General features: G+C 39.3%; 1 protein-coding gene across 1 annotated transcript in view; it reads left to right on the top strand.

The window, feature by feature from the left end:
* The window catches only part of exoc4 (exocyst complex component 4), a 162,854-nt gene that overhangs the window by 10,262 nt on the left and 127,817 nt on the right, over window positions 1-24,775 (top strand). Inside the window, exons 6-10 of the mRNA XM_062064900.1 lie at window positions 3,167-3,264; window positions 3,349-3,503; window positions 11,866-12,046; window positions 20,637-20,782; window positions 22,079-22,167. Of these exons, the coding sequence (XP_061920884.1) occupies window positions 3,167-3,264; window positions 3,349-3,503; window positions 11,866-12,046; window positions 20,637-20,782; window positions 22,079-22,167 (669 nt within the window). The remainder of the gene's footprint in view (window positions 1-3,166; window positions 3,265-3,348; window positions 3,504-11,865; window positions 12,047-20,636; window positions 20,783-22,078; window positions 22,168-24,775) is intronic.

Genomic DNA, 24,775 nt, shown 5'->3' with positions numbered 1-24,775 from the left:
GGAAAAAAAAAAGATATGAAATAGTCTTGTGATTTTTTTCCCACACATATATATATATATATATATATATATATATATATATATATATATATATATATATATATATATATATATATATATATATATATATATATATATATATATATATATATATATATATATATATATATATATATATATATATGTCTTAATTAGATTATCCAAAAAAATAGTGCTCGATACCGTGGTAGAGCGTAATATGTGTGTGTGGGAAAAAATCACAAGACTATTTCATCTCTGCAGGCCTGTTTCATGAGGGTTTCCTCAATCATCAGGAGATTTTAATGGAAGCACTCACATACCATGGTTTATATAGGGCACAGAGCGGGTGGGTACAGGCAGGCGTAGGGGCGTGGTGATTGGCTCATGTGTTACCTAGGAGGTGTTTCCTTCTGTGACGGCATGCTGATACAATTTCGCTGCGCTTGTTGAGGGATGACAAGTCTGGACTGTATATAATAAACAGTTTCTCTTTTAAGCATAGGTTGCATCTTTTATTACCACTGTTGTAAGGTGTGCTGGATGCAAGAATTTGCCATGTTATCGAATATTCAACATTATTGTCTTTGAGATTCCAAATGTGTTTACTGAGTTCTGTAGTATTCCGCAAGCTTTTGCTTCTGAAAGAGGCTTTGTGATTGTTCCATCTGGTTTTGAATGCTACCTCAGTTAATCCTACATATGTGTCGGATGTGTTAATGTCCTTGCGTGTTACCTTTGCTTGGTAAACGACTGATGGTTGTAAGCACGCCCCGTTGAGAGGGCAATCAGGTTTCTTGCGGCAGTTGCAGCCTTTGTCGGTTTTGGAGTCGTTCTGCCTGGTGGTGGACGGCTCCTTTTCAATTTTACCACTTTTGATGTGTGTTTGGGGTCTTTGTCCTGTTGGAAACAATTTTTGTTTCATCTGACCACAGAACTTTCCTCCAGAAGGTCTTATCTTTGTCCATGAGATGTCAGATTAAACAACAATTGCGCTGTAATGGCTAAATCAGGCTAGAATTAAGGTTTTACAATGGCCTTCCAAAAGTCCTGACTTAAACGTGTGGACAATGCTGAATAAACAAGTCCATGTCAGAAAACCAACACATTTAGCTGAACTGCACCAATTTTGTCAAGAGGAGTGGTCAAAAATTCAACCACAATCTTGCCAGAAGCTTATGGATGGCTACCAAAAGCGCCTTATTTCAGTGAAACTTGCCAAGGGACATGTAACCAAATATTAACATTACTGTATGTATACTTTTTACCCAGCAGATTTGGTCAGATTGACAGTAGACCCATAATAAATTCATAAAAGAACCAAACTTCATGAATGTTTTTTGTGAGAAACTTATGTGCTACAAGTTTGGACACACCTTCTCATTCAATGCGTTTTCTTTATTTTCATGACTATTTACATTGTAGATTGTCACTGAAGGCATCAAAACTATGAATGAACGCATGAGGAGTTATGTACTTAACAAAAAAAGGTGTAATAACTGAAAACATGTTTTATATCCTAGTTTCTTAAAATTGCCACCCTTTGCTCTGATTACTTTTTTGCACACTTTTGGCATTCTCTCGATGAGCTTCACTGGGGTAAACATGAACTCCAACATGCAGAGGCTTCAGAGTGTCCAAGGACATGTTGGAATTAATGCACAAGTGCTGCTGGCACATGGGAGATGCAGTTCATTGAGTGGAAACGTGAATTTCAGCATGCGATGACAGCCGCAGTACATGTTGGAATTCATGTTTCCCTCAATGAACCGTGGCTCCCCAGCCCTTGACTCTACCACGACCATGCTTGACACTATGATCTTGCTACTTACTTTCATTAGATAATAAATCTATACTGTTCTACAAGCTGTGCACTGACTACTCTAAAGTATATTCATTTTTAATAGTACTGTCCCTTGAAAAGATATACTGTAGCACAAATGCTTGCTGAAATGTGAGGGGCTTACTCACTTTTGTGAGCGACCCTAAATGTGATCAACCCAACGACAAGTGTGCTCTGTCTCTCATGTCGAGCGCGGGCTGTGATCGCAGGTTTATTGGCGCCATGCTCATATTAATGATAATGAAGTCATTAGCAACGATGCGGCTTCCAGTCATTTGCATATCATTATAGGTTTGCATGTGCAAAGCACAGGGACTTTGCCTCATTTTGACTGAGCGCCATCTCTCCCCTGTCACAACACCCGCAGCCGTCGAGGTAATAAACGTTCGCCCTCGCCAACATCATAATCATCTTGTCCGCCTTTATCTGTGTCGTTTGTCATCCCGCGTTGCTGTCATCGCACCAGGGGGTTTTTGCGGAGGCGTTTGTAGTGCTCAGACTGGTAACTGACACCGATAATGCAGATAATGACAACGCACGGGAACCAAAAATCTGATATTTATGAAGAAAGTTTAACCTTTTTATATTTGCATCTTTTTTTTCAATCCAAGCTCACATTGCAAACTCTTCCGTACTTCTTCATTCCACTACCTCTTAAGGCACCACACTGTCAGCTAGCGCACCATACGTCCAAGCAGTAAAAGCTAAACCCCAGATTTTCCTAAATGATTCAAAGGGACCTGCAATTAACGCGCCTTGAGGCCATAAAGCCCTGATCTGCTAACACGGTGCGCTAACAGCTGTGGTCCAGCAGCACAGCAGCCCGCCTCCTCAGTGGCTTAAGCATGCCATTTTGCCTAATAGCATTAGAACACCTCATCTGTAACTAGTAATTGTCATAATTATTACGCAAACTGCGACTGAAAACAGGGCAAAGAGGGACGACACCCAAAGTCCATTAACTTGCCATGAACATTAAGTCCTCCTAACATGCTTTGACGGGGGGATTGCGGTGCCTATTCTGGAGAAAATTGGAGCCTCGCCTGCTCTCAATTTGGCCACTAATTTGGTTGTTTTTTATGCATAGTTTATGAAGAAGATGTAGCTTTAGGAAACACTTGAGTGTAACAATAAAATTTGCCGGACAATAAAGGTCTTACAAGTGCTTCCAGATAACCTTTGTTATTTGGCCTTCCGAATAAAGTGTACTGTCTTTATCATCAATTATTTCTGGCCACCATGGAGCATTTTTAATCCCTTTTTTATAGCCTGAAAATATCTAACCCTTGCTTATATCTCCTGTAGTGCGTGAGCTTCAACAAGATGTGCGAGAGAACCAATTAGACCTCCCTGAGGTTGACCCAGAAGAGAACAGCGCAGAGTTTATGGGCATCCTTATAAAGGTACACGCAGACCTGTTTTTGGCTCTATTTACCAAGGAGACAGCTTCGACAAGCTTCTTTGATCTGAATGCTCCTGTCACTCAGGCGCTGGCCAAGCTAAAGAAGATCCCAGAGACCATCAAAGCCATCATGGAGCGGCTGGAGCCGGAGCTCAAGCAAATAGCCAAAAGGTCAACCACGCAAATAGCGGACCACGCCTACCAGAGAGGAGAAAACTTGGCTCAGGAAAGCCAACCAAGGTATTGTTGGATATATAATATAATATAATATAATATAATATATTATAGTATAATATAAAAACATATTGTTCAATTTAATTCAATTCATGCAACTCCACTCCTGTAGGTGGCAGTAATGCTACACTTGGTGAATTCTTGCATTACTTGACGCCAATGCAAGCAGACTGTAACATGGACAACTCAACATATGTCCCTCAATATGCACTTTTATCTAAATCTGCACCAAAGTTTAATTAGTATGGCCTTGCCTAAACAGGGTTTTTCCTGGCTCAAATAGAGGCAGAGGTGGTACAATCCTGACGATGCGCCATAATTGTAAAGCAAAAAAATGGTAGTTTTTTTCAATTTACAGTAATATGCTGTAAAGAACACCGTAAAATGTATTGTCAGTTTTATTAATTTGATGGGTAGGTTGCTGTAAAATCATAAGTCAAGCAGATACTTAGGTATTTATTTTTATTTCGACAAAACATTTTTGGAAAGTATGATAATATATTTTAATATTTGTTGCAATAATGGATACTATTAAAGTTTAAAAGGCATGCAATTTCAAGCAGTACATGTATTTTTTCATTCAAAAGGAAAACGACCCATTACATTTAGTGAGAAAATATTAAGTACTTTATTGACACATATCATTCCCAGGTGTTTGCGGGCCAGATAAAATGATGTCGCAGGCCAGATCTGGCCCCCGGGCCTTGAGTTTGACACCTGTGGCCTAAGCGCTTGCATAAGAGAATGATGGGCTCATAGCTTGTGTGGTGCGGCCACTTTTGCTTGAGACACTCTTAGATGATTCTGAAGCAGCCGTCAATCGCTCTGTGGACAAAAATTTCCACATGTTGTCACCACCATGAATTATTACATTTTAACTGCCCGTTATGTTAAATTCTCTGCTCTGTTTCACCTGGACTCTTCACTTTTCTCCTCGCTTTTTAAAGAGGTCGCTGATTTTGCATGCCACGGAGGAAACTTTTACACGACATGCTTCTAATGCTTTCTTGGGGTAACTCCTTTTAGTTGACCTTGTTCCAGTCAATCTGTACTGTCATGAAACTCTACCTAATCCTATGCAAACTTCTAATAAATTCTTCAATCAATCGATCTATTATATTTAGACAGAAAAGGTTGGAAATGAAGCTAACACTACTAGCTGTGTTCACTTACCAGGGACAAAATGTTCACAGCACAGTCTGGAGTGTTCTGTAGGAATCCAGTGATCCTTCCGTATCATGCTCGGTTTGGCAGAAATCCACTTGTTATGGCGGTCAACGTTATGCACCAAGTAGCGAGAAACAACACGATTCGATCAGTTTTTTCTTCGGTAGTTGCTTTAGGTCGATATAGTGCCTCCATAGTGGCGCAACGCTGCAACTGCAGTTACAATACGTAGCTGCCGAAGAGGGACATCAATCGCTCAATCAACACAGCCGGAGCTTTACGCTGTGTTGAGCGATATTAATCGCTCTGGTTGGGGGCGGCACAAAATTAGCTGGAGGCAGCCACCACGCAATTTTGAACGTAGGAAAAACCCTGCCTAAACACTAACGATGACATTTTGTACAACTGATGATGTATTTATGAATGCAGCGACCCCGAAAGGGACAAGCGGTAGAAAATGGATGGATGGATGAACTGATGATGTAAACATAACCTTTGCATAGGTAATAAACTACAAATACCCATGCTGTTGTCATATCAAAATGGTAAAGAATGCCATACATTTTAATATGGGTTGATGCATCAAAGCATACGCCATACATTTTAATAGGGGTTGACACATCATAGCATATCATAGCAATTCCTGGCTAATATGCAAAAATTATGGCTGTCCAATCAAAACATGTATCTCTGTTTTTCTTTTCTTTTTCACCTAAAACAACAAAATTGATTATTTATTAGTTATTTGAAAAAAGAACAACATTGGGGCCAATCCATGGAGTCGGTGCTATTTGCTTGTTGTAACTCTCAAATTAAAAAAAAATAAAAACATTTTATTCTAAATATTAGGTGTGTGGGAAAAAATCGATTCGAATTCGAATCGCAATTCTCACGTTGTGCGATTCAGAATCGATTCTCATTTTTAAAAAATCGATTTTTTTTTTTTTTAAATAAAATTTGTATTTATTTTTATTTTTTTAAATTAATCAATCCAACAAAACAATACACAGCAATACCATAACAATGCAATCCAATTCCAATTCCAAAACCAAACCCGACCCAGCAACACTCAGAACTGCAATAAACAGAGCAATTGAGAGGAGACACAAACACGACACAGAACAAACCAAAAGTAGTGAAACAAAAATGAATATTATCAACAACAGTATCAATATTAGTTACAATTTCAACATAGCAGTTATTAAAAATTCCTCATTGACATTATCATTAGACATTTATACTTTTTTTTTTTTAAAAGAACAATAGTGTCACATTGGCTTACACTTGCATCGCATCTCATAAGCTTGACAACACACTGTGTCCAATATTTTCACAAAGATAAAATAAGTCATATTTTTGGTTCATTTAATAGTTAAAACAAATTTACATTATTGCAATCAGTTGATAAAACGTAGTCCTTTACAATTATTAAAGCTTTTTACAAAAATCTACTACTCTGCTTGCATGTCAGCAGACTGGGGTAGATCCTGCTGAAATCTATGTATTGAATGAATAGAGAATCGTTTTGAATCTTGGCAAAAATCTTAGCCACACGATTATCAAATGTAATAGGAAAATTAATTCATACTGACCAAACTGGCTTCATGGAAGATCGACAATCTTCAGACAATACAAGGAAATTGTTTAATGTTATTTACTATGCTAGAAGTCTCCCTTATCCCACAGCAGTATGTACTGTTGATGCGGAGAAGGCATTCGACCGCATAAACTGGTCATTTATGTTTTGCACATTACGTACATTTGGATTTGGAGATAATTTTATACAATGGATTAAGATGCTTTATACAAGGCCCATGGCATCAGTCAAAACCAATAATCAAATTTCAGAACCTTTTTCGTTAAAAAGAGGAGTAAAACAGGGATGTCCTGCATCTGGATTATTATTTAATTTGGTTATTGAACCCTTAGCTGCAAAAATAAGAAGTGAAAATAATATTCATGTTATAAAAATTGGCTCTCAGTATAATAAGCTATCAATGTATTGTGACGACATAATTCTCTACCTGTCACATGTTAACTCCTCTCTACACTATATCAATAATGTCATCACTGAATATGGCTGTTTATCAGGGTATAAAGTCAATTGGGACAAATGTGAAATATTACCACTTAACACTGCAAGAAATCACAAGTTCAGAACTCCAAAATTGGGTTTGGTTTTGAAATTGTATTGCATTATTATGGTATTGTTGTGTATTGTTTTCATTTATAAAAAAATGAAATAAATAAAAAATCGTTTTTGAATCGAGAATCGTGTTGAATTGAATTTTTTTTTTATTTTGAATCGAATCGTGACCCCAAGAATCGATTCTGAATCGAATCGTGGGACACCCAAAGATTCCCAGCCCTACTAAATATGATAATAACTAGGGCTGCATAATATTTTTTTAAAGCAAATATCAATATTGTCCTGCTTCTCAAGACCAAAGCTGATTCAGATTTATTTATTTTATTGCTTTAATTACTTATTTTTTACTGATAACCGACAGCTTATTTACACAAATTGTTTAAATGTAGATGCAAGAGAAGTATGTGTAAAAAAAGAGTCAAAAAAAGGTGGATTTGACAAAGTGTACAGTATCTGTAGATGAGCCAGTACATTTAATAATTGTATGTAACAACCTTTTGAACCACATTTACTATACAGTATATTCTGGCATATATTCGATAAAAAATTGAAGGGGAAAGTTTAACAAACTAAAAATATACACCAGCAGGCGTCTTCTCAGGCTTTTAAAACACCTTCATAGCGATGTTGGCGTTTCCTGTTGCTGACATGGTTCAATGTGTTACAGCCAATGTTTTTTCCGTCCTCATGAAATGTTTGTAGAACATTAGTTGTAAATAGTATGTGAAAAGTATTCCCCTGAAACAGTGAAGAAGTCCCACAAGATTGACGTTTGTTTACAATGAGCTAAGGGGAAGTTGACGATAGGCTTAGAGCACACACATCGAAAAAGAGAAGCACTTGATTTGTTCACCCTAACTTACCTACAGCACAGCACACGGGTAATCTCGCCGCATTGGAGCATTTTTTTTAATTTGATCAGTTATCAGAGATAGTTTGTAATGTTATCTGATTTATCGCTATGACATCAAAATTCTTAATATTGGCCTGATAATTATTGGTCCAATATTTATTATGCACCCAATAATACACATATTGAATGACTCAAATTGTGTATTGGCCAATCTCAAGCAACTTTATTTAATGTATTTACTATGTTCCTAAGCCAAATATGACCCTTTTTACTGAAAGTACCAGAAGCGAGTTTTTAGCATAAAATGAGCAAATACATGAAATATATCCACATGGCATTTATGCTAATAGTATGTTGACATTAAGGACATTATAGTCATTCAACAAAACATTATGTAACATTATGAAAAAAAACATATAACATTAACAATAAAATGAAAAAAATAAGTAACAGGATTGTGATGATTTTAAATCCTTGCTTAAAATTGCAGACCATTTTTAAAAAACATTTGTTCATTGGATTTTTGACATAGAGTCCAGAAATACAATTAAACGCATGTCAAATGTTGTAAATTACAGTCTATATTATCAGGCAATCATATGTTCCACTTTCTGGGGAGGCAAACTGCAGAGATTCGGTGCAATGACACATTTGCAGATCATCATTCAAGTTATTATTATTCATACTATTCATTTTAGACAGACAATGACAAATTCTGTGAGGAGCAAACAGGCTTGATAATAAGTACGATATGGCAATGCTGGTGCATCATTATATTATATTGCTTATTGCTTTTTTCTTAATCTTGCCTTTTGTGTGGGGAAAAAAAGAAGCGATACGTCATAGTCAGATAGTCAACCAGGTGTGAAACACACTAACCTGTCACTCCCAATGAAAACACACTTTAAACCCTGACAAGTCACACTTTAACACGCTTGAACACCTTCCCATCGGACGATACGCCACATCCTAAAAGCGCTCACGTCCCCGCCTGCAGGTTTTCTAAGTCGGCTGACGTCGTTCGGGGAAACCACATGTCTCAGTCCAGTGATCCCGAACCGTTTAAGAGCAATGTCTCGCCTTCTGTTGGAGATGCTCTCATAGTTTTCAATGAAATCCCCTCTGACCTCAATGCATTAGGCAGCCATGTTGCGCTGCTAGAATGGTGTGTGCTACCGCATTTGTACGTGCACTCGCATGTTTTCTGCATCGGGTGCAAACACATCCAGTTTCTCCCTGTGTTCACTTCCACTTAAAGTCAAGGCGTGTTGCCATGGCGACTCCAGCCAACGTAGCACTCGTAGTCAACAATAGTCTTTTTACTGCACACTGTATCTTATGGCTATTACAAACATACAGTTGCGGTCAGAAGTGTGCAAATCTTCATCATTGGAATCAATATCGGTCCCTTATTGATTTATTTGAGTGGGGTGAAATGACTGTACGACAATACACTTACTTTTTTGTTTATTAAATTTTATTTTTTAATTCAAAGAGGAACCGCACTTTTGGGGGGAATTCTGTCTATAATTCACAATCCCTATGAGAGACAAAACACATGTCTTTTTTAATGCATTCTAACTTGTAAATAAATGTCTGCGTACAATAGAGCCAATGGGAGCCATGACGTCATTGCGTCTATTGGGTTTATTCCGACCATAAACCCAATAAATACCCATCCAAAAAGTGCCAACAATGCACCATTTACATTTTGTGACCTGAATGTTAAACAAGCATTAGCGATATTGTTATTATAAGCCCAAACTTTACAGACCGGAGATGGCGAGAAAGACATGCGGAAGATAGTGGTTTGCAGTGCACCCACCCTTTTTTTTTTAACCCTTCGCGAGGATTATTCTTGATCTAAACGGGAATATATCAACATCCTAACAGCCGGCATCCCAGTGACAGCAGACATTGCACATTAAATAATTTTTAATATATTCGTTGGCTCTCTTGAAGTCTGCAGTGAGTCGTAATCAGTGATGTTGTTAAAGGAAAAAGTGAACGTTGTGATGCGTCTACGAAATAATGGACCGCCAATACGTAAATATCACATGTTATTATGAATGTGCCTGTTACTACATTACATGGGACCCGTTACCTCCCTGCTTGGCACTCAGCATCAAGGGTTGGAATTGGGGGTTAAATCACCAAAAATTATTCCCGGGCGCGGCACCGCTGCTGCCCACTGCTCTCCTCACCTCCCAGGGGGTGAACAAGGGGATGGGTCAAATGCAGAGGACAAATTTTGCCACACCTAGTGTGTGTGTGACAATCATTGGTACTTTAACTTTAACTTTAACATACGTGTATATAAAACCTTGATGGAAGTATTTGGATGATTTTTTAAGCACTTTATAGGCAGAATAGAGCGACTCCTATAGGCTGCAGACTTTGACATGCGATTTTTTTTTACTAAGTAGATTGCATTTAAAAAAAAAAGGAAAAACATATGTGTGCTGATCTTACATAAGGTTTGTGAATAATTTCAAAATTTCAAAGAAATTGCAGTTCCCCTTTACGGGTCAACATTATACACATAAATTCAAATAAACCCCCACTAATATTTGATTACATGTCCTTTAGCAAGATCAAATGCTTTTTGCAGGCATCAACAATCTTCTGGCATAATTCATGCTAGATTTTTCGCCGTCCTTGTCAGAGTTCATTTGCTGGTGCTCCAGATTAAATTGTGGCAGGCTGCCACAAATAAATGAATATGGTGAAAACACTGTATTTGAGCCAGTAGGTGTAATTCTGACCCTGTATTTAGTTGGTCGGTGCCTACATCCATCTTAATACTAGTGTTTATTAGGTATGTAATGGTGTCGTAGATACCGCGGTTACAATATCTTCACATTAACGCTGTGACGTGTGACAGTATCAAACAAAAACTTGGTGAGTGTGTTTTTTCTGGCCTTTTTCCGTTAGTCAGTCTGAAAAAAGAGGAAGCATGCGGGAGAAGTGTGTTCATAGTAGAAAAGAGGATTATGTTTTCAGAAATTTTCTGTAAATTTTATCAAAATCCCTCTATATCTTTTTGAGTATTCTTGCTAACAAATACACCAACAAACCCTGGCCAAAACATAACCTCTTTGGCAGAGGTAATTAAGTCTGCATACTGCAAAGCACAGCACGCCACCTTTGTTCCAAACGTTTCCAAGCCAACACAGAGCCGATCACTGCACAGAGGGAAAGCTACTATATGCTACTTGATAAACCATCACCCAGGATATATATTTGAAGCCAACAAGGCTAAACATCAATTTGTGAGGTATTTATTTTATTAAAAGTTAAATTGTCAGTTAACTTTTCTGTTAAACATTGTTTTCCAAATTGATACTAAAAATGTCCACTGTAGAAGATACTGCTTCTCAGAAAGTACAAATTGAAAGACACTAAAGTGAACATTGTTCTTTTAAATTGTCACTTTAAAGACACTCAACTGTAAGTTTTTTATATTTGCTTGAAACAGTGGATGATCCTAGTTAATTATTTGCACTTAAAATACATGTTTGTTGTAAAAAATATGATTCAAACATTTGAGTATTATTTTTGTGTTTATCCTAAACATTCCTGCCACTTTATTTTGCACACTAAATTTTTTTTTTTGTGGCAATACCACAGTAATATCGTAGCTTTGCTTTAATATGAGATTTTTTAAATATTATTACATCCCTACTGTTTATCTTACTGTGAATACTGTTTAACTTTACCTTTTGCAGGTTCCCTGTGTTTGCAGCAGTTGATTGACATCAATGTTAAAGGAGAGTGCCAGAGTCAGCCTTACTCATAATGGATTGAATACCTCCACTAAGTGGGCACTCGCTAGCATGGCTTCACTAGACCTCAGCTAATGTCGGAAAGCTTTGTCCTTGCGCAGGAAAACAGGAAATCTGTTTGAAAGCATCAGCGTAGATGGATACTAGTAGCACTCGGGTCGAGTAGAAGGTCGCTTTGGCTTCGGTTGTGCTTTCCTCGTCAACTGCAGCCTTTTAGAACTAATGAGAGGAGTTTTAGTCTGGTCTATCAAACCTTTTCAAGTCCATGCAGAAAGATGGGAGTGTATTTCTAAGTCTATCGGAGCATCTCAAACGTAAAGCTTCTGTGTGTCACTGTTTGTGTTTGCTCATTCAAATTGCTTAAAAACTTGTTTCAAGCAAGCAAAGTGAGTCACTCTCTGGCTCCCTCCTCAGGCAGCTGCTGGAGCTGCTGGAACTCCTGTTTGACAAGTTCAAGGCGGTGGCCCAGGCCCACAGCGTGGTGCTGGCCCACCTGCAGCGGATCGCCGTGCAGTGCCCCGGTGGCGCCCACGAGGAGGGCATCAAGCTGTACGAGCAGGCCGACGTGTCCGCCAAGATCCAGACGGTGCTGCAGGTCAGACGCGACTCGGGAATATTTAAGAGTTGTCAGGAGCAAAGGTGGAGTCAAATATGAACTAAAGTGGCACTGCTCCAAGGCCAATTCACAATATTTTCTAATAACATTTGAACAATACATAGTTAATGAATTTATTAATAGTAATTATAACACTATTTGAGATTAGTTAATAGTATTACTGTACGTGCCATCCATCCATCCATTTTCTACCGCTTGTGCTGGAGCCTATCTCAGCTGCATTCAGGTGGAAGGGGGGGTACACCCTGGACAAGTCGCCACCTCATCACAGGGTCAACACAGATAGACTGACAACATTCACACTCACATTCACACACTAGGGCCAATTTAGTGTTGCCAATCAACTTTTCCCCAGGTGCATGTTTTTGGGGGTGGGAGGAAGCCGGAGTACCCGGAGGGAACCCACGCAGTCACGGGGAGAACATGCAAACTCCACACAGAAAGATACCGAGCCCGGGATTGAACCCAGGACCCTCGTATTGTGAGGCACATGCACTAAACCCTGTCTACCTTGCTGCCCACTGTACGTGCCTAATTGTTTAAATATGTTAATGTTAAACTATGCCTGGCCTACCCTCAAGCGTTTTTGTTTTGTATCCGCCGCCATGACCGAACTCAAGGTAATAATCAGTAAAGAGAGAAGGGCTAAAGTTGACACTCTTGAGATGGTGCTCAATCTGTAAGCACTTGCAGGCAAAAAAAGAAATTAATAAAGTGAGTATTTGCTTGTATTAATTTGAGGTTCTCTAATTGGTAGCAATTTATGCAGCTTTCTTGCTGATTTAGCAGATGTTGCACTGACCTATGACAAATCTCAGAGGGGAATGTGTGGCAATTGCTGCTTGAAATGTGTGCGTGTGTGTGTCCGCGCCCCCGCCTGCGCTTGTGGGTGTGTATTCGTTCGTGCGCGTGTGTGTCCCCTAATTGGGGAGTTGTCCTTGTTTTTTTTGTTTTTTTGTTATTCCTACATATATATATATACATATACATATACATATACATATACATATACATACATTGTTGTTGCGAACAAACCCCTTTTCAAAAAGATAGTTTTTCTACTGCAGCCAATAACCTAGTATTGTTTGGGTGCATAAAGTGTGTGCTTTACTGTCTCTGCAATGTGCATCATCTTGTTGTTGTTTTTTCATTTAATTCCTTCCTTGTTTGCATATCCCACATTCTGCATTTTATCTCTTTCTTCACATCCTGCTGCTTGTCATTTCCTTAAAGGGGCCCTATGAGGATTTTAATCTACATTTAAAACACTTCCTTATGGTCTAGATAATATGTATTGAAAATGCTAAACACATTAAAATTAGCATACATTTTGCTGCACAGTCATCTTCATTAATCTTTTTTTTTTTTTTAGTCTGCCTGTAAGATGTTCTTGTGTGGCAGCGTTCGCAGGATGCAAAGGAAGCCACGCCCCACTTTCTCCAAAACTATCGAAATGTATCTTTTGAAAATGTACACCGTTGACATATCTTGAAGTTGTCAGCGCTACATTTTTTCCAGAAAAGGTCAAAAATAAACTTAGTAAAGATTATATAGATTCACTCGGTCACAACAACTCGACCAACCTGCACACGTTCCAATCAATTCAGACTCTGCAGCTTTAGCAGCATATTTTCTTCACTCTAAGTCACACGTTAATGTTATTATCCATATGCCAAGACTGGCGCTGTAACGTCCCCACATAGCCTGACTGCAAGACCTGAATAGAGGCATCTAAAATGCCATGCAAGCTAATGCCCAAATGCATGAACCTTATAATTTGACAGTTTACATTTTTTTTACACAAGTATTTTAATCGTAGCATTTATAAGTCAGAAGAGATGAAAATCATTAACAGAGTAATTTTTCAGGACTAACTATTTGTATCATAATGATAAATGGGTTATACGTGTGTAGCGCTTTTCTACCTTCAAGGTACTCAAAGCAGTACTTTGACAGTATTTCCACATTCACCCATTCACACACACATTCACACACTGATGGCGGGAGCTGCCATGCAAGGCGCTAACCAGCAGCCATCAGGAGCAAGGGTGAAGTGTCTTGCCCAAGGACACAACGGACGTGACTAGGATGGTAGAAGGTGGGGATTGAACCCCAGTAACCAGCAACCCTCCGATTGCTGGCACGGCCACTCTACCAACTTTGCCACGCTGCCCCTAAAACCAGACTTCTACATTTCTAAACTTGGTACTTCATAGCTATTATTACCTCCAACACTAGGTAATATAATTGTTTGGCTCTGTTTTTCTCTTAGTTAGCAACATAACTAAAAAACTTTTTAGCAGATTTTGATGAAACTTTTATGAAATGTCTAAAATGGGATAAGGATCAAATAATTACATGTTGTGTCTGATTAATTATTGTTTTACTGTTGAAAGATAGGGCTTGGCAGAAGTCTGCACTCATATTCGTCAAATGTTCATAATTGGCCACGAAGTTGCAAGAAGTGAGGTAAAATAAACTTGCAAGGTGAAAAAAATGTGTCCGTGTTGTTGACACACGACGGAGCCTGTGAGTGCTGTCGCTACCTGGCAGTAGGGCTGTCTTTGACTAAGGATTTTCATACTCCAATATTATTGGTTAAAATTTGCTCACAGTCAAATATGATAGTCGGATTGTTGTTTTTGTCTTTTCAAATAGTTACAGCAAATTGATATCTCCACAGTTTCCACTGCAAAAAAAAGGCAAAAACACAGAATGGATGGTTCGGTGAGAGGTCTGACTGTTTATGAGGCCATGAATGTGGCAGGCTGAGTCCTGACTGTGTGTAGGTGCTGCCAGAGAAGGATGGCTGCGTGCATAGTGGACAGTTTGGTTTGGTAGTGATGTTTCAGGATCATTGCGGCAGACCGTAAACCTGTTTTGTTTTTGCAGTGATCCTTCCAAGGTGCGTTCAGACGTTACAATACTTTTTGATGGGGGATGAGCCCACATCAGCCCCTGGTGTTGTATTTGTCTCTGAGCGAGGACGAACATGTAGCACCCAATCTTTGTGGCTGTCCAATTTTATTTGTGGTGTGCCACAGCAAATAAATGATTGTGTGAGAAACCGTATGCTCGCCAAAGTGTAATGGCCTAAGCTCAACACCACCGCAAAGTTTTGAAGCTTTTAGCATAATTTGGCGAACATACCAACAAAATATCCCCTCTTGCATTTGCACATACAGTCGCGAACAAAAGTTTACATACACTTGTAAAGAACATAATGTCATGGCTGTCTTGCGTTTCCAATACTTTCGACAACTCTTATTTTTTTGTGATAGAGTGATTGGAGCACATACTTGTTGGTCACAAAAAACATTCATGAAGTTTGGTTCTTTTATGAATTTATTATGGGTCTACTGAAAATGTGACCACATCTGCTGGGTCAAAAGTATACATACAGCAATGTTAATATTTGGTTACATGTCCCTTGGCAAGTTTCACTGCAATAAGGCACTTTTGGTAGCCATCCACAAGCTTCTGGTTGAATTTTTGACCGCTTCTCTTGACAAAATTGGTGCAGTTCAGCTAAATTTGTTGGTTTTCTGACATGGACTTGTTTCTTCAGCATTTTCCACAAGTTTAAGTCAGTACTTTGAGAAGGCCATTCTAAAACCTTAATTCTAGCCTGATTTAGCCATTCCTTTACCACTTTTGATGTGTGTTTGGGGTCATCGTCCTGTTGGAACACCAAACTGCGCCCAAGACCTAACCTCTGGGCTGATGATTTTAGGTTGTCCTGAAGAATTTGGAGGTAATCCTCCTTTTTCATTGTCCCATTTAAAGCACCAGTTCCATTGGCAGCAAAACAGGCCCAGAGCATAATACTACCACCACCATGCTTGATGATAGGATTGGTGTTCCTGGGATTAAAGGCCTCACCTTTTCTCCTCCAAACCTATTGCTGGTTATTGTGGCCAAACAGCTCAATTTTTGTTTCATCTGACCACAGAACTTTCCTCCAGAAGGTCTTATCTTTGTCCATGTGATGTCCGAATATGGCTGAGATGGTGGAGCGGTCGTCCAGAAACTTCCTGGTACGAATTCAGCTTTTGCCATTCTAGCCACTGCCGTTGTGTCTTTGGGCAAACCGCGCCTTGATTCCATTGTCGCCCACACTAGTGTATGAATGTGAATGCATGTTTGGTGGTATGCGCAATTTGGCAGCCCGAAGTCAGTCCACCCTGACAGTCTGGGGAATAGGGTTATGTTCATCAGATATTCCATCAAAACTAAGGGTGTACTCATACTATTCATGCAGTGTTTGACTTGGACACATTTGCGCTTCAGTCCATTTTCTTGCGGCATCACTTGTACACTTTCCCCGACTTTGTGCATTATTTTGAGTCATTCTGATTCTACTGCCTATTCGGCTCAGATGGTAGTGCAGCCAATCAGAAACTTGAGAGTTGGGTAAGGTACTTCGCCCACCTTGCTCCCGGTGCCATTCACATAGCACTGTATGAATGTGAATGAATGTTTGGTGGTGGTCGGACAGACCGTAGGTGCAAATTGGCAGGGCAGCTGTGGCTATAAATAGAGCTTACCACCATCACTGTGTGAATGTGGAGTGAATAAATTATGGGTATTTAGTTGTCACTGTTAAGCGCTTTGAGTGTCTAGAAAAGTGCTCTTTGAATCTAATCCATTATTTCTTGTTAAATACAGTATGTGCTTCATCTCCTCTGACTATTGCGCTTATTCTTTTCAAAGTTGTGCTTCTCAAATAGATGATTTTCAAGATTATGCAGAAGCATCAAGTGTGAATTTCTTGGATGTGGTCTCGACTTTGATAAGTCCTCCTCAGTTCTTCCACAGCTGTGATTTCTCTTTTCTTCTGGGATATCTTTTTGACACATTGCTCCGGTTTCTTTCCATCAGAACTTCTTGTTATTTGAATCTCCCTGGTAAAATGATTATTTAATGTTGATTAAATAAATCAACAGAGGTCTTTGTGTTGACTTGTAAAAAAAAAAAAAAAAACACACACTCAAGTACATCACTGGCCTCAGCTCGTCATCCGAGTAAGAAGGAAGCAAATTGAACTGCCAGGCGAGCGCCATCAGAAGACAATGATCTTCTTTTAATTAGATATGAGGAGAAACGTTGCTACCTTGTACCCGTCCAACATTTTAATCACAATGTGTCACATTCATTTTGCTCTTATTTACATTTTACACTAGCTGCATTCTCTCCATCATGTCTCTTTCCCTTCTTCCACCCTGTCGACATCTGCTACATCAAACCCGCGAGAGACTTCATCAAAAAACAATCTGTGTTTTTGCGGAGTTGTGGAAAGAATCTCTTGTCGGTGAGTGCTGCAACGTCATTGACAACATTGAAGCCTGTAAACACCAGAATCTTGTAATTTATGCTGCTGTTAGCATGGATCGCTAACACCTGTAGTTTTGTTGAAACAATTGTCTTGTATTCTGCAAATGCATGAGAACAAACACGCAAAATGGATTGCTTTGCTATTTTGCTCTTTTAAAGGGGAACTGCACTTTAAAAAAAAAAAATTGCCTATCGTTCACAATCATTATGAAAGACACGACAATGAGTTTATTCATTTGTAATTTTTTTTGCATTCTAAATAATAAATAAATGCGATTAAAAGTTTGCTTACATCTTAGCCTATGAGAAAACATTCAAACACCTCCAATGAGGCGTTATGTACATGATGTAAGTATATATGTAACGTAGTAACAGGCACATTTATAATAATATGTTGTATTTACATAATCTGATCATTTTAAGCATACGCGGTGCATTAATTTAAAAAACGCATCACATTTGCTTTTTTTTTCTTCATCACTGGTTATTACTCACTGCAGACTTCATGAGAGCCAACAAACATAATAAAACGTCACTAACTGTATAAGGTCTGCTGTCATTAGGATGCCGACTGCTAGGATGTTCATATATTCCCATTTAGGTGAAGAATGACCATAATGCTCACAAACAAACGGGGGGCAGGGATCAAACGTGCGAATGCACTGAAACTGTTATTAAGGTGCGTGACTTTGGAGGACATTTGAGGAGGAAATATGTGTTACAAACGTTTGTGTGGTGGTACTTTCCCATTTGTGCTTATTCCAAGCTGAGCTGTCTACGCATAGCAGCGGCAGCTGAAGTGAAAGTGACAGCATGTCACATTTACGATGATCAGCTGAATAAAAAAATACCGATTGCCGTCCCAGCAGGCACAAGAAAATAATGCAACAATGGTTATACATACATGTCCTTTAAAATTGACTTTGAAAAAACGTTGCAAAATAATTGTATTTGTAAATTGAAACAATGTTGATGTCCAACGTTGGATCCACGTTGTTGGTTGAGAAGTGACCAAATTTCAAAGGTCAAATCAACATCACAACCTGACTTTGAATAAATGTCGTCAAAAAGCGTGTTGTATTAACATTGTATTTGTGTTGTAGAGTATTGGTTGGGAAATTACCAAAAATCAATGGTCAAATCAATGTCAGAACCCAACATTGATTAAACGTCGTCAGAAAGCATGTTGTTTGAGCGTTAGGTTTGAGTTGCTGAACGTCAGGACCTCATTCAACAAGTTCTCAATGTTGTTTTAATGTCTTGTGCCTGCTGGGGTATCATTTGTCTCGAATCTTAACAGTCCTCCTAGACCAGGGGTAGGGAACCTATGGCTCTAGAGCCACATGTGGCTCTTTTGATGACTGCATCTGGCTCTCAGATAAATCTTAGCTGGCATTGCTTAACATGATAAGTAATGAATAATTCAGCTGGTAATCACAGTGTTAAAAATAACGTTCAAAATATAAAACATTCTCATGCATTTTAATCCATCCATCCGTTTTCTACCACACCTGTTCAAGAAGTCGCATTAATGGTAAGAAGTATTTTATTTATTATTGGTTAGCTTCAGAATAACAATGTTATTAAAAAGAATAAGAGACATATTTTACTCTAAAAATGTTGGTCTTACTTAAAAATGCACGCATCTAGTTGTATTCAGTGTTAAAAAATATTATATGGCTCTAACGGAAATACATTTTAAAATATTTGGCTTTCATGGCTCTCTCAGCCAAAAAGGTTCCCGACCCCTGTCCTAGACTGACCCAATTAGGAACTGGTAGCAAAAAATACCTGTACTCGGTGTACATTCCTAATTTAGGGCCAAATCAAAACTCAGAGAAACTCATCTGTTTCTCTCCAGCGCTGACATTGCATTTGTCTTCATCCACTCTTTCGTATTTTTCGTTATAAATCAGTAAACTTTATTTTCTGTTTCCTGAGTATAATTTTAATTACACAGCAAATAAGAATCTGGGTGCGACAACTTTGTAAAAAGTGTTTTATTAGACCCAAAATATTTTATTTAAAAAAAAAAGACATTAATAACAAGTAAATTAACAATAAGAAGATGTAATATTTTCATATGTATTTTGAAGAAAAAGATGTATATTTAATAAAGAAAACAATGTTTTTGTAAACTCTCCTTGTCTTTTTTTCTCATCGCAGTCCAGTTAATTGCCTCCAAAGTTCACTTTGTCAGCGGTTAAAGCAATTTAAGTAGGGTCGCAGCCCCCCTCCCTTCATCAGTGCAGCGTTGGCATTTCATTAAGTTCTGTTTGGGGGCTGCAAGCGGGTGTTTCGCCCCATCAGCTCATCATTAGTAATTAATGCAGTGATGGGATTAGCCACCGCATGATGCTAGTAGCAAGTAGTGTCACACAGCCTTAAGCTATTGTTTACTTTAGTACGCAATCCTCATGTTGCCTTTCCTTGTGTAAACGGATGGTCTCATGTAACGGCTTTTCCCAAGCATGGCAATGGGTTTGCTCTCTGCAGCCTTAATTACATCATTACAGCCGGGATGGATCTCCATCTGCCCGGCCATTACTCCGTGTCCCATTCTGGGAGCCGACCCACATCGCGCCTCCGAATTAGACACAAGGCTAAATGGCCCTCGCTAAATTATGGAGCCATTTGATACGGGGTGCAAGGTGCTATTTCGGAGCATATGTACCGCACACCGGGCGAGAAATTAAGACGAGGGAGGAAGAAAATAGAAAGATGAGGCGCAAAAGCGATTTTGAAAAATGAGAGTGAGTGAGCAAGAGGATAGAATGATGGAGTGGAGGAAGTTCACTTTTCTCTGTGCTGGCCGGCTTGGTGATGGTCTCGTCCTATTGTTAGAAGTTGATAAGATTTTTATGAAGCATGATCAGACATTGATTGATTTGGCCATGGATCATTGGCCAAATGGACGACACAACTCTACTCATAACGTGCACAGAGGTCTTTTTCTGTTGGAAAGATTTGGGTTGATTGAGATGCATTGCAATGACGGACGTGTTAGCCCATTAATTTATTCATGGGTTGATAACTTTGCTTTCCCTTATTTTCTAATTCCTCGAGACACTTCTGTAGCCACATTCCCAGTGCACAAAGAACTTAGGAACCCTGACCTCAACCCCATCAAACACCTTTGGGATACACTACAAGGGACATTGGGTTCCAGTATTACTTGTAGGAGCTGCTACTGAGGTCTCTGGTAGTTTGTTGATCATGTTTTGTTGCTGTCCAGGTGCTGCTCATGGAGTATCTGGACGTGAAGAACAGTCGCAGCTCCACAGAGCCATCGGCGCAGCACGCCTATGCCAGCACGGGCAGCGAGTTTGCTGCCTTCTTCGCCAAGAAGAAGCCACAGCGTGCAAAGCAGTCACTCTTCAAGTAAGGACCCACTCTTAAAAGTGCCCCGTATTGTGCAAAACTGACTTTTTAATGACCTTATTAGTAAGGGTGTCCTGATCCGATACAGATATTGGATATTGGTCAGCAAAAAAAAAAACAAGTATTGGATTGCGGCTAAAATCTCTGATATAAGCTCCTACCCGAGCTGTCCTGCAAGCGCGTTTACTTTTGCAAAGCTGGAAAGCCTGTCAACATCTAAATGTCCTCCGATAAGCGTGAATCTTTTCTTCTATTTTAGTCAGGTCATTTACAAACTTAGATTTAGACAAACTTTAATGGTCCACAAGGGAAATTGTTAAGATGTAAACATGGTAGGCTATAGGCTACTAGGAGCTAGCACCTACACAACAGCTAAGCACACAATAGCAAACAAGCTATACATACGTATACATAATACATTTCCTTCATTGCACTATATTGCAGTCTAAAACAGCACATTTTTCAATACAAACATGTACCAAATAATTATAGTTGCATATTACTTACAAATACAACGTCTGTCAAGGCAGAAGCGTATTACAAAGTATCCAGTAACAAACGTGTCGGCATCATTCTTTTTACTGCGTCAAGAGCTTAACTTTATGAATTATTGTGATCCTTAGGTGTCGCCAAAAATAATTACCAGTCCACTTAAATTTGAAGACAGCATAAGTCCATTCCAGACGGTCAATAATAAATAGGTTTTTCATATATGTAATTGGACTAATTTTACTTGATCAAATATTTTTCTAACTTCCACACTACAAAATAAAAAAGCATGTATGATTCCTGCTGATATCTTGTCGTATTAATATCTGCATCGGCCAATACTCAAGGCTCCAATATCGGTATCATATAGGAAGTGAAAAAGTTGTGTTGGCGCACCCCTACTTATAAGTAATATACTGTATGTCCCAAAAGCCTGTTTATGACCACTCAACATAAGGCAATATTCATCAATGTTTACATTGTTGTATGTAACATATATGAAATTTAATATGTAAAAGTGCGGAGTTACATTGTACACAGTGATACCTCCGTTTTTGTACACTCTAAAAAAAAACGTTTGCATGCTGTCTTGATTTTGGTACGGCATTTCTAAAAAGTAGGTAAAATACACTATAGGGCTTCTTAGAGACACAACGTGGACAAACACAGCTCATCAGCATCCAACCTACAGACACCCAAACAGATTGTTTCCAGCAGAGCTTATCAAAAACACTTTTATATTGTCTAAATTTCACCATCAAAGCTTCTAATACATAAACTTGATAAACGTCTCTCCTTTTCTTGTAGGTTTGAATCATCCTCCCATGCCATCAGCATGAGTGCCTACCTGAGGGAGCAGAGACGAGAACTCTACAGCAAAAGCGGAGAATTGCAAGGTAAGGTGGCTGATTCGGATGCAGAGAGGATAGCCAGCTTTAGGCGTCGCTATAAGGGGGAAAAGGTGGGAAAATGTGACTTATTTGGGACTATTCATCAGTTAAAAGCAGGACATTTATGACTGAAAAGCCAAACGACTCACTTAGTGTTTGGAATTGGACTCCCTTCTCTGTACATAAAGGAGCAGATGGATAGGAGGGTGTGATGCAGGTCAAGATGGAATACTCTGGCAGGGAAATAAAGAGATAGCAGTGTGACTTTGCAGAATGCACCCATTTAGAGAGGCATTTAAACACACACACACACACACACACACGCATGCACGCACGCACGCACCCAGTAAATGTGTACACACACATGCAGAGCGGTGAGTGAGCTGCACAGTCAGACTCTGGAGAATCAAAGCTCTATCTTCCCACTCTGGCTCTTTTTGTCTGTGACCTTGAGGTTTCACTCTGCACCATGCTTGTCTGCAACCACTCCTTACTTTCTCACAAACCCAGGCCCCCTGTGGACAAGATTGGGTAAACATAAAAAAAAGCCCAGAAAGGTGCAGGAAAGCTCTTTATTCTGTACACCATAAGAAGGCGCTAAAAAGAACACTCAACAGCTAAAATTTGGGAGTTTATGGGCTGAAACATTTTTGTTTTTCTGCATTGGCACAATTATTGACCTAATATGATGATGTTTGACTAAGAATGACGAATCATAACTTGGAAAGAAAAATATACTGATTTAACACAAATTTGTCAGTCAAAATCCTGCAATATTAAAGTTCTGTTGTACCTCGGTTTTCAACAAAAACATTCGCCAAACGTTTTCTCCCGTTTTCAGCCAACCAAATGTGCTTACCAAACTAGCCCGTTTGGCTGCGTCTCATTCCACAGAATCGAGTGCGCAAAAAATCCCAAGTGTTGGTGACTCAGTGTCTGAGCTTTTTTATTGAGTGTGACTGCAAAATAGGCCACCGTGGGGCTAAAGGAAGTTGCGAGTGCCAGGACTTTGATATAGAAGGTGAGGAACATTATTTAATTAAAAAAAAACTCCCACACTACAAAGTTAGGTTCTGCTGAGCTTTCCCTTCCCCTCCTCCCTAATCACTGTCTTCGTCAACAGGAGTCAATAATGAAGGTAAAAGTGATGATAAATTGGCTTATTATATATATATATTTCACATTGTTGTATATGCAGAAAACTGTGAAATCCGTATATAGGATGAATTAAAGCGCTAAATGTACACGACAAGGCAGCATGATGGCAGAGGGGTTAGTGCGTCTGCCTCACAATACGAAGGTCCTGGGTTTGATCCTGCGCTCGGGATCTTTCTGTGTAGAGTTTGCATGTTCTCCCCGTGACTGCGTGGGTTCCCTCTGGGTACTCCGGCATCCTCCCACCTCCAAAGACATGCACCTGGGGTTAGGCTGATTGGCAACACTAAATTGGCCCTAGTGTGTGAATGTGAGTGTGAATGTTGTCTGTCTATCTGTGTTGGCCCTGTGATGAGGTGGCGACTTGTCCAGGGTGTACCCAGCCTACCGCCCAAATGCAACTGAGATAGGCTCCAGCGACCCCGAAAGGGACAAGCGGTAGAAAATGGATGGATGGATGGATGTACACGACTGCTATTGTGATCACTCAATCAATATTATTTTTTTAATATAGCCCTTAATCACAATTGTCTCTAAGGGCTTCACAAACTCACAACAATCTAAACCCACATACGATGGTAGAGTGGTCGTTTTGCCACACGATACTTAACTGCTAACAAGAGGGGGATTCAATTCTAAATACTGCGTTGACAGAGGTGTTGCTTCTATGACTCTTAAAAGCTGTTTTTTACACAACAGAGCAAAACCGTTTTTGCCGAGGCTAAATAGTGTGAGTCTTGGCACCACCGCTCAGACTAGATCTGACCAATCTCAGTCCATTACCATGAACTGATAAAGTCTGCTCGGATGAGATGGGAATTTTTTGTAATTATTATATGTTGAAATGTTTGAATGTCTGGAAGGGATTATTTGGATTTAATGTTGTTACTTTTACTTTAGGGAATTTTGCTCGGTATTTATCAGAGTTTTGGATTGGATTGCTAATGAAAACCGAGGTAGCACTGTACTATGATAGACCTAGAAGGGCTGATTTGCTGTACAATACAAGAAATAGGTTGCAATGTAGTCAATGAAACTCATTTATACAGTCCGTGCGTCCCCTCCCTAGCCGCTATGCAGAAAACAAGCACAGCAGTGATCAACTGTGGATAAAGGAAAACCCCCAAATGGTCTTGAAATAACAGCTACTGCTTTTTCATATTTCATCTGTCTGCACCTTCAGAAAGAAGGAGCAGTGTGGAATCTTTTTTTTTTTGTGACTGGCTGAATGCCTTGGAGCGTTCATAAGAAGATGAGATTTCTCTGAGCTTTCATTTCACCTGTCACAATGCGCCGTCCTGCCTGCCTGCCTGGGCTTCAGCCTTTTCAATGGCTGCAAAGAGATTGAAGGAGTAAGAAATCATTTAGAAAGAGAAATAAGTCCACTGTGATTGGTTGGCGGATGGCAGGACGGCGGGAAGCAAAGGGGGGGAAGGTTAAAAGTCATTGTTTTCCATCA

Source organism: Entelurus aequoreus, linkage group LG12, assembly GCF_033978785.1.
Source record: "Entelurus aequoreus isolate RoL-2023_Sb linkage group LG12, RoL_Eaeq_v1.1, whole genome shotgun sequence".
NCBI lineage: Eukaryota > Metazoa > Chordata > Actinopteri > Syngnathiformes > Syngnathidae > Entelurus > Entelurus aequoreus.
Note: the sequence above shows the minus strand (reverse complement) of the source record. Positions and strands in the feature narration are given on the sequence as shown.